The sequence below is a fragment of the Canis aureus genome, chromosome 16, assembly GCF_053574225.1.
Source record: "Canis aureus isolate CA01 chromosome 16, VMU_Caureus_v.1.0, whole genome shotgun sequence".
Classification (NCBI taxonomy): Eukaryota; Metazoa; Chordata; class Mammalia; order Carnivora; family Canidae; genus Canis; species Canis aureus.
In genome coordinates, this window is record NC_135626.1 from 57,774,607 (window position 1) to 57,786,963 (window position 12,357).

Here is a 12,357-nt window from a genome sequence, read left to right on the forward strand (position 1 = left end):
CGGCTCCCAGGGCTCGCCAGCCGGCTGTGCGGAGCGCTCGGCGCCGCCCGCGCGGCCCGCCCCACCGGGGCCCGCCGCCTCCGCCCCGCCCCGCCCCGGCCCGCCCCGCCGCCCGCTGCCCGCCGCTCCAGGCCCCTCCTAGGCCGGCCGGCGCGGACGCCTGGGTCCCCTCTCCCCCCCAGGGCCGCGTCCCCGGACCCACGCTGGGGCCAGGTGCGGCCTCGGAGAGACCAACTGCCTGCTCGGAGCCCCGGGTTCGAGCCCACAGCTCGCCAGCTGGGTGACCTTGGCCCGTGAATTCCGAGGATCCCTGTCTCTAAAGTGAGACCAGCCTCTTGGGACTGGCATGGAAGGCGGCGAACAACGCCTTGTACAGGGCAAAGCCCTACAGAGACCCAGGGACTTTTTAAAACGCTTGTCCATGTGGCTGGAAAGCAAGAGGTGAAGGCCTTGGGAGTGGCCAGAGAGGGAGGACCCATACCAGATGCTCCGGGCCACCAGGTGGGCCCCGGGCCAGCCGCCGCCGCCCAGACTCCTCACTCCCGCCTTTTCTCTTCTTGTTTTGGTTCTGCGGAGGGCTAACAGGAAGGGAACTGGGCCGAGGGGCCAGCAGAGCGGGCAGGCTGGGGTCCCAGGATGCCCGCAGTGCGAGCAGAAGGCGGGCCGGTCGCAGCAGCAGGGCCAAGCCGAGAGGGACAGTGGGTTCCAGGCCTGGCTGCCAACCCCCCCAAGCCCCCTAGAGGCCCCTGAGCCGGGAGCTGGCTCAGCAGCGCCACCTGGTGACAGGAGGGGTGCCGTGGCTGGAAGGTGACCCCGGGCCCCAAAAGAAGTCGCACATCAACCACTGGCCCTCCATTACAGCTGTTTTATTTCCAGTGTATTCCCGACCTGGTGACCCTCCACAGTCTGACAAGAAAGAGGCGGGAGGGAGGAAAGTCAGCCAGCGCCTCCACCCATCCCTAAGGTTATCTCTGGCAAGGCAACCTTCTGCCTCGAGGAAGTGCTCAGAGGTCCCTGGAAAACAGGCAGTCGGGACCTGGTGCAGGGTGGACAGGTGACACAGCTGTGGTGCAGAGTCCCGCTGACTGGCCCCAGGCCCTCTCCCGGGCCCAGCAGACCTTCTCTCCATGCCAGCCGGGCCAGGATCTAGGCTCAGCGCCCCAGCAGCCGCAGCATCTCCTGGGGATCCAGCAGCTTCTCTCTGGGCTTCCCAGCACCCTTGCCCCGGGACACCTCCTCGGCATCCAGCTTCTCCCAGTCCGAGAAAGACACAGGCTGGACCCCTGAAGCACAGGGAAGATAAGTCACCGCCTTCACTTCCTCCTCCTCTTCCTCCACCCCCAGCCCAATACACCTCCTCCCCAACAGTGGAAAGGCCCAGGGCTGCCCACCATGCCTCCCAAGAGCTCATGTGGGGCCCAGACCTCGGCTGCTGAGCAGGGCCTCGATGGCCGCATAGCCAGGCCTGGGACCCAGTGGCAGCAGCCCAGCCTTCAGGTCCTGCAGTAGCATCTGGCCGGTGAGGAAGCTGTCGGTCATGGTAGTGGCAATGACCCCTGTGGGTCCCCGCTTCACCCAGCCGCTACAGTAGAGGCCTGGCAGGGGACAACAGGCTCAGCGAAGGGGAAGTGGCTGGATGCTTCTGGCAAGCCTGGGCCCCCAGCACACACACATATGTGCAGACATACATGTGCACACCCATCTGCACACCCCAAGTCCTCCCGGCAGCCCTGTCGCCTGGGCCCACTGTGGCCGCTGGCCCACCACCTTGGATTCTTCTCCACCTATTTTTACCACACCACCCCTCCCACCTCAGTCTCCCTGTCGTCCAGGAGCTCCCTGAGGACAGCAGATGGATGGGTCTTGCCCTGCCACCATTCTCAGCAGGACCTTTGAAACATGAACTGGATGAATGAACGAGTAGACAGGCATGTGGGTGTCTAATCAGACTGGAGGGTCCCTGAGGACAGGCGCTGTGGTGTATCTCTAAGCCCAGCCCCAACACGGGGGCTTAGCCCAGGGCAGGCCTTGGTCAACTGCACGACTAAGTAAGCAGGCATATGAGGGCACGTGGGCTAGACGGGGCCTTCCCTCCCAGCTGGAGCCAGGAGGAGGGTGGCTGGGCCCCAGGACGCTGTCCAGGGACAGGGCCTGCTCTGAGCAGTTTCTTTGTGCATGTCATTGGCCGAATGAATGAATGAACGGCCCCAGGAGACACCAGCTTCTCCATCCCCCACCAGTTTGGTGTTTTGCCTTCTTGCATCCTCTCACCTGGCACATCTATAACCCGGCCTTCCATATTGGGGATGACCCCACGTTTGGAGTCAAAGGGCACGCTGGGGTCGATGGGACGGCTCTTATACCCAACGCTGCTCAACACCAGCCCACAAGGGAGGTCTTCCGAGTCTCCAGTGGGTACTGCGCGGGCAGCCTCACCAACACCCTGTGGAGGAGAGTGTGGGCAGCACGAGGCTGCAGTGGGGAGACTTGAGAAGAGGGGTGTCTCTGGGTAGCACGAGACTCACCTCCAGTCTGGTGACTGCCAGGCGAATGCCAGCTGCCCGTCGCCCATCTGGTGAGGGCAGCACCTGCTGGGGGCTTCGGAAAAAGCGGAGGCCCCAGGTGCGGGAGGCCGACGCCTGGCGGGCAGCCTCCTCGGCCCCTGGCCTCTCTGTGGCCGTTCGAAGCAGCAGCTCTGTTAGCCGCTTCCTCGGCCGGGGGACCTCTGTCAGCAATGAGAACATCTCAGGTCTGTCCTGTGTCACCGCCCTCCCCCCAGCCCTCTCTGGCCTAGACCATCCCCTCCCTAGGGAGCCAGGGGTCAGGTCAGGGCCCCTCACCCTTGATTCTGTCCTGAAGGCCCAAGAAATCCGTCGGATCCAAAATGGGCCGGGTTCCTGGTAACTGAATCATCTCCCGGAGCTCCTTGGGGGTGGGAGGGAGGGGAGGAGTTCAGGCCCAGAGCACTGTCCACTCCTGAGCCCACCCCAGAGCCCAGCCCAGAGGGGAGCCCCCCACCACCTACCACAGGGAGCATGAGGCCCCAGGGCCCTGCCTGGCTCCCCTTCTCCCACCTCAGGCGGCAGCCACTCTGGGGGGCTCAGTCCTGCCACACCCCCCAAGGGCAGGCCATCTCTTTGGGACCCTGATCCCCCTCTGGCCCCAGCACCTTAATGGTGAAGGCCACTTGCAGGGGTCCACGTCGGCCCACTATCCACACCGTCTTCACGCGACTCTGCCTCAGTACCCCCAGGGCAGCCTCTGTGATGTCTGTTTTCTGGCACAAAAGGAGGGCTTGCTGTCACCTGGACAGTGACCGCGCAAGGGGACTTTCCATTCGGTGGTTTTCCTATCCTCCGTGGGGGAGGGGGGAGGTCTGCAGCCGGAATTGCGCCGCCGCGCCTCCTGGTGGCCGGATGGAGCACTGCCTCCAGCTCCGCAAAGGGCTCCAACTACTAGCAGCAAACCAGGCTCCTGGTCTTTCATTCAACAAGTGTTTCCTCTGTGTTTAGCAAGCGCCCGGCACTAGGCAAGGGGCCCCGGGGGTGGGGTGTCAAAGGTAAGCAAAAGAGACATGGTACCGGCCCTCATAGAGCTTCTGATCTGGTGGAAAGAGTGATAACTGGTCAAATATTCACGAATAAGTACAAAATTGTGGTGGTGACAAGCTTTGAAAGAAGTAGCCAACTGAGAAGGTATTACAGGGAAATGGACCCATTAAGGTGATATTGGAGGGCTTCCTGGAGGAAGGGACATCTGAGCCAAGAATTAGAAGATGAACACAGGTCAACTAGCAGGGTGGAATGATGTGTACACACTGAAGAGTTTTGTTTTGTTTTGTTTAAAATAAAGGCCCATGTAGCTGGAGTGTAGAAGCAAAGCTCACCGGCTGCCTTTCAGAAGGCCACTGTCTGGAGTCTTAGGGAAACAGAGGCACTGAGCTCAGCATGGAGGGGAGGCCTGAATCTTGTAGGCAGCAGCACCCTATCCTCCGTATGACCCCCTCTCCTCCACTCCCCCAGCCCCTGACCTGCCCACTCACCTCCAGATACTCAGGTGGGGTCAGCAGGATCCGGGCCACATCCAGAGCCACATTCCCTTGCCCCAGGATCACGGCAGTGTCGCAGCTCAGGTCTGGTGCCAGCTGGCAGGGAGAGGTCTGGGTAGGGCTCCTCTAGTCTTGGCCCCAGTCAGGCTAATCTCAGCTCAGCCCCAGACACCAGCCGAGCCCCCAGGCTTCCCCACACCTGAGTCTCAGCTCAGAAAGCCCTCCCCACCTGAGCCTCAGCTGATGCCCCTTCTCTCCTACCCAGCCCTACCTTCTCCCAGAGGCCTTCCCTGGCTGACCTCCCCTCTCAGGCAGCCAGAGAGCTCACATCTCATCTCACTGGGAGCCTTGCAGTTTGGGACAGTGGCTCCCTCATTGCCCGGCTGTGGCATCCAAGAGCTGCCCCTGGCCCTGGCAGAGGGGTGGGGAGGAAGAAGTAGCAGGAGTGCTCCTCAAACTCACCTCACGGTTCTCAGGAAGCCCGTTGTACCAGCCCACAAAGGCCCGGGCCGAAAACACGCCAGGCAGTTCCTCACCGGGAATTTCCAGGGCCTGATGGTCCTCTGCCCCATAGCTCTGAGGAAAGACCCAGAGTGTCTGGCAGCAGTTAAGGGGCCAGGCCCACCCTGGCAGGCCTCCTCCTGGTTCCTCCTCCCCAGCTGCCACCCCCAGCCCTGCCCAGGGCCCTGCCCAGCAGTTTGGGCCTCTCCCCTACTGCCTTCCATCCCTCAGCAGGCTGCTGCCCTGCCCCAAGCCCCTTCTCCCCCACAGACACTCACCAGCACCACAGCATGGTAGGCTGCTTGCAGCTCCGGCACGGCCACGTCCCTGCCTACCACCACATTGCCATGGAAGGCACATCGGCCCGAGCGAGCCGTCTGGGTGAAGGTGTTGATGACATTCTGCAAGGCCCCAGAGGGGAAGGGGTTAGGGCCCAGGCACTCCAGGGATCCTGCCTGTGTCACCCCTGCCTCACAATGTCCCCTGGAAGGGAACCCGCGTGGCATCCACACAGAGGGCCTGGGATCACTCCATGCAGCCGGGGAGCCTCCCTCCCCTCCTTACCTTGACCCAAGTCTCCAAACCCCTCCTCCTCTGGCCCAGAGAGACCCACCTTCACCTCGGGGTGGTCAGGCGCCACGCCAAAGCGCACCAGGCCGAAAGGCACAAGCTGCTTCTCGTAGATGTCCACATGGGCCCGGGGGTGGTGCTGGGGAGAGGGTGGAAGCTGGTGGGGCCAAGGGAGAGGCGGAGCCCTATGGGTCCTCCCCTCCCCGATGGGGCAGCAGAGCCCAGCTCAGTGCGCTGAGAACACAGGGAGAAAGAGAGGATCCCGACTCCCCATCTGCCAGGAGAGCCGGACAGGAGGAGCGGGGCAGCACAGTAGCCCAGGCCGATGAGGCCAGACCTCAGGACTGCCGGCCCATCGAGACGGCCAGGACTCTGGCCAACCAAGGGAGAGGTAGCTCTCCCGCCACTGGAGCTGTACCAGGGGAGCTTCTTCATCTACTTGGGCCAGGCACAACACACAGCTCTGCCCTCGAACCCTTCAATATTTCTAGAAACGCTCCGCCAGTCTGATGAGCTGGGAACTTCCCTTTGAAATTCACACCCGCCTTAGCTCCAGTCTCCAAAACCATCCTGTTGGAAAAAGGCCAACAGGGGCTGGGAGCACAGCTGAGGCTTTCAGGGGTCAGAGGGAGATGGAAGTGGCTCACTCTCAGTCTTAGAAAAAACAAGCTCACTGATCCAGTGGTTCCATATTGCCTGCCCTCGGGAGCACTGACCATGGGGAAGGCAAAGGGTGGCGGTGGGGCAGACAAGTCTGGTCTGGCTCTGCCACCAATCAGCCTGGCCTGGGCCTCAGACTCTTCCTCTGTAAACTGGGACGGAAAACAGGCCCCTCTCGTGTTGTTGGGAAGCATCCAGAAGGTCATGGCAGTGAGAGATGTGGGGCCACTGGTCCAGCAGCTGGGGCTCATATGGATGACACTGCCCTGCCTGCACCCCATCCTAGGCTCTTGCTGTGACCCAGTGGGACTCAGGCCCAGTGGGACTCAGGCCCAGTGGGACTCAGGCCAAATGAGCTCCTGCCCTCCAGCTGCCCTCACCCTTACAAAGGCTCATGCTCACCTCCTTACCTTTGTCCAAATCCCTTCTTGCTCTCCACTCCACTGCCTGCACCCAGGTCTAGCCCCTCTCCATCTGCCCATCCGTGCCACCCATAGGTAGCACCCAAATCAACTCCCTCACGCCCCACTGATGCTGCATGCACGCTGCAGGGACCAAGCCCAGCCCCTCCGCTGCCAGGCTCTGTGCCACAGGGAATGTTTCTGAACTTCTCCTTAAAGAGCGAGGCCTGGAGCACTGAGCCCAGCACCTGACCTACCACTGAGTGCTCAGTCAAAAAGCTGCCCTTTCCTATTACTGTTGCAGGTCACCGGCCTTGCCTGTAAAACTTCCCTGGCTGCTCACCACCCAGGCACAGAGTTCAAACTGCTTAGCCTAGTGGTCTATGCCATACACAGCCTGGCTTTTCACCTTTATTGTCCTTTCCTGCCATGGATCCTTCCCCTCCTGGTCACACTGTCCCATCCAAGGCCACCACTGGGATCCTAGGCCTGTGGGCGTGTTTACTGGATATCTCTCATGGCCAACCTTGTCTTCAAGCAACCTTCCCTTCCCTAATTCAGCTCCCCTCTCCCTCTGGCAGTTCTTTCTCAGGGTTCTGCTCCCCTCTAAACATTCTCTGTGGTGCTTCCAATGTGGGACCCCTCCCATACCCCTGACACACATTCCCTGGGGAAGTCGTATCCACTCCCTCCTACGGCCTCAGGTTCCTGCAGAGCTACTCTCTCCCTTGCCAGGACTGCCCCCTCCAAACCTGACAGCCCTGGACGACACTGCAGACCCTCAAACCCATCTAGATGGAAGTCAACTCCTCCTTCCCCCTAAACTATTTCCTCCTGCTCCTGTGTTCCCTCCTAACCCATTCACCGGGGCCCATCCCCAACTCCGCTCAATGCTGCCCAGTCACCCACCCTCCCCTCCTCCTCCCCACTCCCCACTGCTCTCCTGGCCTGCAGCCCTGCCTCCCCGCTCCACTGTCTGCTCTACAGGTCAAAATGGGGGTGCTTGCCTAGAACGTTTCAGTGAAGCCAACTACCCAGAGCAGTGGGCTTCAGAATCCCCTGGGGTGTTTGTTTAAAATGGTTGATTCCTAGGATCCAGCCATGGAACCAGCAGTTTGATTATGTCTGAACTAGGCACGGAAATGTGCATGTTGATAGGTACCCCCAAGGACTGTGATGGAAGGAAGGGAGGGGAGTAGAAAGAACCATGAGAAACTGCCTGCCTCCAAGGCTGGCTTCGGAGGCTCCCTGGATCTGGGCTCACCTGCCTTCTCCCTAGCTCTCCACCCTTACCCACAAGCCTTTCTTCCCCAACTCACTTGTCCCCGAAGGGGCATTTTCTCCCCTGCGGACCTGCATCCATGCAACTGTCTGTGCTGGGGACTCTCTGGCCTGCCACCCACCCCTTGTCCAGCTGGCAGCTCCTCCACATGGACACCTCTTCCTCCAGGCTGGGTTGGGCACAGCTCTCTGTGCACTAGGCCCTCCACACCCTCCACCCCCAGTTTCTGCGCTTACACTATTAGAGCCTCAGGAATTGTAAAACCCTCTTCCCCTCCACTCCATAAACCACGCCCTCCACATTAGGCTGTCATGTCTTGAGCATAGGGGCCATGTCTGTCCTCCTCACACCCACGTTCCTAGTGTCGAGCCTATGCCTAGAACATATCAGGGTCCAATAAATCACTGCTGAATGGATGGCCCACCATGGAACTCAAGAGCAGCTCTGACCCATAAATACAGAGAACGGACTGGTGGGTGCCAGAGAGGAGAGGGTGGGAGGTTGTGCAAAATGGGTGAAGGGGAGTGGGAGGCACAGGTTCCAGTTACAGAATGAATAAGTCACAGGGATGAACAGTACAGCATATGGAATACAGTCGATGGCACTGCAAAAGCAGTATATGGTGACAGAGGGTAGCTACACCTGTGATGAGTGTATCCCCACAAGATACAGGCCTGTGGAGAATCACTGCTGAATACTTGAAACTAATGTAACATTGTGTATCAACTATACTTCAATTAAAATAAAAAATCTTAAATTTTATTTAAGTAATCTCTACATCCAAGGTGGGGCTGGAACTCAAGACCCTAAGAACAAGAGTCATACAGTCTTCTGACTGAGCCAGCCAGGCACCCCAAAATAAATTTTTTTAATTTAAAAAAAAAAAAAAAAAAAAAAGAGCAGCTCTGCCATCAGATTGCCTGCACTCAGATCCTAGCATCTTCCCTGTCCAGGTGGGACCCTGGGCAATGTCGCTCAGCCTTAATGTCCTTACCTATGAAGTAAGAGTCATACACCTGCCTCAAAGGTTGTTGAGGGGAAAAGACACACTGTCCAGCACCTGGCTCAGCTCAGTGCCACCGCCCCACATGTACTGCACATGTTCCTGGCTCAGAAGCACAGCCAGTAGCTTGGAACTCCCCGTGGGCAAGGACTGGCTTGAAACTGGCTCCTGTGTCCATCCCCCAGCACCTCTCACTAGGAAAGCGTGTGCTGGCTGAGTGTAGGCCAGAGCCGTTGCTCACACTGGGGGCACTGAGAAGCCTGCCTGGAAGGCCCACTCCCCAAATTTAAGGCTCAGCCAGCAAGTGCACCTTATACAAAGCCCTCCAGGATCCCCCCCCCCCCCCCCCCCAGGCCCCACGAGAGCCCTGGTCTCTGTCCCAGGGCCCAGGGCTCTTCTACCACAAGGCAGTTGGTCCCTGCATGATCCTCACACGTGCCAGATCCTCTCCAGAGCCCATGACCTCCTTCAGTGAAGCTCAAATGCACCTTCTCCAGGAAAGACTTTTTGACTGACTGCACCTAACTCAGCTCCTGCTGGTCACATCTCAGTAATTAGCTCTTTCACCTGTGTTGCTTGGAAGGCAAGTTATAGGTCACTTTTCAGCAGGGTGTCCAACCCATGCTAGTCTCCACGAGACCTCCTGGTCTTAACATAGCACCATGCCCTAGGCAAACTAGGGCGATGGATCACCCTACCTTTTCAGTTTCTGCATATATGTGTATATAATTAACATATTCACCCTTTCTCCTATCTCTGCACAGACAGAAGACAGTCAGCATAAGTCTTCCTCTCCTCCTCCCCCACCACCCGAGGTTCTCCCTCCCTCTTCACTCCTCCCTCCCACCCAGATCTGCCCAAGTCTCAAGGATAACCAGCAGCCTTGGGGCCCTGCCCACCAAAGGCCAACACTGTAAGCCTTGAGGCTCTGGCCTTGGGGTGGGAGGGAAGGGGGGTGGAGGGCAGGCTGAAAGAACAACATAGCATGGGGAGGGCTGGCTTCAGGGACAGAAAACCCTGAGAAGAGGGAGTAGCCTTCAGACATAGGACATTAAGCACAAAGAGAGAGAAAAAGGGAAGATGAGAGGCAGGATAAAGTCACCCTGCACGTTTGCATAAACTCCCTGAAGGCCCTGGCCAAGGTGGCAGAGCAGACCATCTGCCATTGACCACTTCTCCCATACCTAAGGCCCTAGAGTGGGGAGCCCCGGATGTAGATGACAAAGTATACAGGGAGTGTCCGATCTACATGTACTGGGAGCCCTGTCCCCATCAGGGATCCAGGGGTGCTTTTAAAACCCAGAGAGGGTCGGGCTTGCCCTCGGGATTGGAGCAGGTGAATCATGGGAGAGAGAACCAGAAAAATGTGGCTTACCTTTAGCAAGTGTTGGGCGGTATAGAAGCCAGCGGGTCCACTGCCCACCACACAGATCTGGGGGGGCTGCTCCTGCGTGGAGAACTGCTGCCGGAAGCCTGATGGGGGGCAGGGGGGAAGGGATGGAAGGTCAGATCAGCACTTCCCAAGCCAATATCAGCACCAGACAGAAGCTAGAACTTCCCAAGCTTCACCTCCATTTGCACCCTCCTCCTCTTCTTCTTCTTCAAGGCTTTGGCGTTTGCAGGGTCCCTTACTTCGTCTGAACCCCAAAGGCTGTGTCTCAGTCCAGAGCCCCGCATCTCACCACGAATTTACTATGCCCACTCAATAACCTCCATCATCCCTGAAGCTGCCCTGCACAGTACAACATCTTGCTTTACAGGGGTCCTTACCCACCCAGTTAGAATACCACATCCTTCCAGCGACTCCAAATCATCCCCACCCGGCGCTGTGGGTGTCCTCTGATCACCCACAGCGCCGGCTGCACCTCTTCGACTCACTCTCCCTCCGCGGAACACCGTATTGTCCCTATGGAGCCCGGTGCTTCCTACAGACCCCTGTTTCACCTCGGACCTTCAATAAGCCCCATGCACCCCGCCTCACACCTGTGCACCTCACGGTCTCCCCTTCTCACCTCTGTTGACTCACATTTGACCGCACAGGCCCCCACGTGCCCCCGGGCCCACGCCAATCTCGTCGGCGTGAGTGCACCGCTCGGGTCTCGCCCTGGTCCCCTCTCGCCCCTCTCCAGCCCTGCCCCAGCTCCGCTCGGATCCCCGCACTTGGCGCTCGCAGGCCTCCCGCGCCCTACAGGTAGGTAAGTGCCCTCCTTGCTCCTACTCGGGGTGCTCCCGGCGGGAGGCGGCCGGGCCCGACGCCACGCCGACCAGGGCCACCAGCGCCAGCAACGCGGAGCCATGGCTGGGAAGAGCGACCAGCCGGAGGACAGGATCCCGGAGACGCCCCGCGCTGAGCGCGGGGACAGCCCAGCTCCGCGCGGGCTCCGGCCCCGCCCCCTACCCGGCCCCGCCCCTACGCGGCCACGCCCCCAGCTCCCGCCTTCCGCGCTCCGGGGACGCGCCGCGTGGAGGCCACGCCCCCATCCCCGAGAGAATCCCGCCCCCCCAGAGAAACCCGCCCGCGGATCCACCCCCTTATCGCTGACGGCCCGCCCCCAGGACTTCGGAGCCGTCAAGACTTAATAAATGTCTCCCCAACCCAATCATCGGGAGGCCGGAGTTGAAGGAGAACGAATCTCCATCGCTGTTGCAATCCCGCCTGAAGGAGCGAGCCAATTAAGAAGGAGCTTACATTTCTTAGCCCCTCCCCCTCGGAGACTCCAGTCGCTCTCTGATGACGCAGAGCCGGCCCCCTTTGAAGGCGTACCCGCCGCGCCCGGGACCGGTTTCTTCCAGCCAATCACGAGTCAGGTTCCCTGCCCCTAGCGTGACGACCACGGAGTCCGGAAGTCCGGGAAGAAAGGGCTCCTGCGGGGACTTTGGTCGCACCTGCGTCGTCTGCAGGTGTGACCCCGGCCGGATGCTGTCCGGTTCAGGTAGGGGTGGCTGCTGAAGCCCTGGCCTCGGTGCAGGAGTTCAGGGGGCGCAACTAAACCTCAGTATTAAGGTAAATAATATGTTAATACATTTTAAGAGGTCGAAACTGATGCAAAAAAAATCCACGGTGACCAAATATATATAAATATATTTTTTTATTTAAAAAAATTTTTTTTAAAGATTTTATTTATTTATTCACGACAGACACAGAGAGAGAGAGAGAGAGAGAGAGAGAGAGAGGCAGAGACCCAGGCAGAGGGAGAAGCAGGCTCCATGCAGGGAGCCCGACGTGGGACTCCCGGGTCTCCAGGGTCACGCCCTGGGCTGAAGGCGGGGCTAAACCGCTGAGCCACTGGGGCTGCCCAAATATATATATTTTAAAGATTTTATCTATTTACTTATTCGTGAGAAACCCAGAAAGAGAGGCAGAGACATAGGCAGAGGGAGAAGCAGGTTCCCTATGGGGAGCCCTATACGGGGCTCGATCCCAGGACCCCGGGATCACCACCTGAGCCAAAAGCAGATCCACTTGAGCCACCCAGGGGCCCCCAAAATTATATATTTAAGAGACGGGATCCGTGATCAACTCTGACTCCAATAACCTAAGGCCAGCTTCAGCTTCCTTTTCCCCCATGGTCCCTCCCGCCAGGCACTTCCTTGGGGAGGCTTTCCCTGACCTGTCCTCTCCCACACTGGGTTAAGGCCCCTGCTTGTCCCTTGGACGCTCTACTTTATCGCATCATCGGTTATTACACTGCCTTACCTTTTTTTTTTTTTTTTAAGATTTTATTTATTTATTTATGAGAGACACAGAGAGAGAGGCAGAGACACAGGCAGAGGGAGAAGCAGGCTCCACCCAGGGAGCTGGACATGGGACTCATCCGGGGTCTCTAGGATCAGGCCCTGAACCCAAGGTGGCGCTAAACCGCTGAGCCACCCGGGCTGCCCCTGCCTTACC

General features: G+C 59.1%; 1 protein-coding gene across 2 annotated transcripts; it reads right to left on the bottom strand.

Moving 5' to 3' along the window:
- Nucleotides 1-851: 851 nt before the first annotated feature.
- On the bottom strand, nt 852-10,856 carry FDXR (ferredoxin reductase). 2 transcript variants are annotated; one of them, XM_077854161.1, is made up of 12 exons: nt 10,684-10,852; nt 9,841-9,938; nt 5,163-5,258; nt 4,828-4,950; nt 4,511-4,624; nt 4,043-4,144; nt 3,170-3,277; nt 2,841-2,925; nt 2,526-2,725; nt 2,272-2,443; nt 1,425-1,595; nt 852-1,283 (listed from the first exon to the last, which is right to left on the bottom strand). In XM_077854161.1, the coding sequence occupies exons 1-12, from the start codon at nt 10,760-10,762 to the stop codon at nt 1,153-1,155; spliced, it is 1,479 nt and encodes a 492-aa protein (XP_077710287.1). In that variant the 5' UTR covers nt 10,763-10,852; the 3' UTR covers nt 852-1,152. The 2 variants fall into 2 exon arrangements, with proteins under 2 accessions (XP_077710287.1, XP_077710288.1); XM_077854162.1 differs by lacking the exon at nt 1,425-1,595 and having other exon boundaries at nt 10,684-10,856.
- Between the last annotated feature and the right edge of the window lie 1,501 nt (nt 10,857-12,357).

Coding starts and splice junctions, on each gene's coding strand:
- FDXR (XM_077854161.1), bottom strand. CDS start 10,762: ATGGCTCCGCGTTGCTGGCGCTGGTGGCCCTGGTCGGCGTGGCGTCGG. Junction 4,625..4,827: donor CCTACCATGCTGTGGTGCTG/GTGAGTGTCTGT, acceptor GTCTTTCCTCAG/AGCTATGGGGCAGAGGACCA. Junction 2,926..3,169: donor AAGTGGCCTTCACCATTAAG/GTGCTGGGGCCA, acceptor CCCACCCCCAAG/GAGCTCCGGGAGATGATTCA.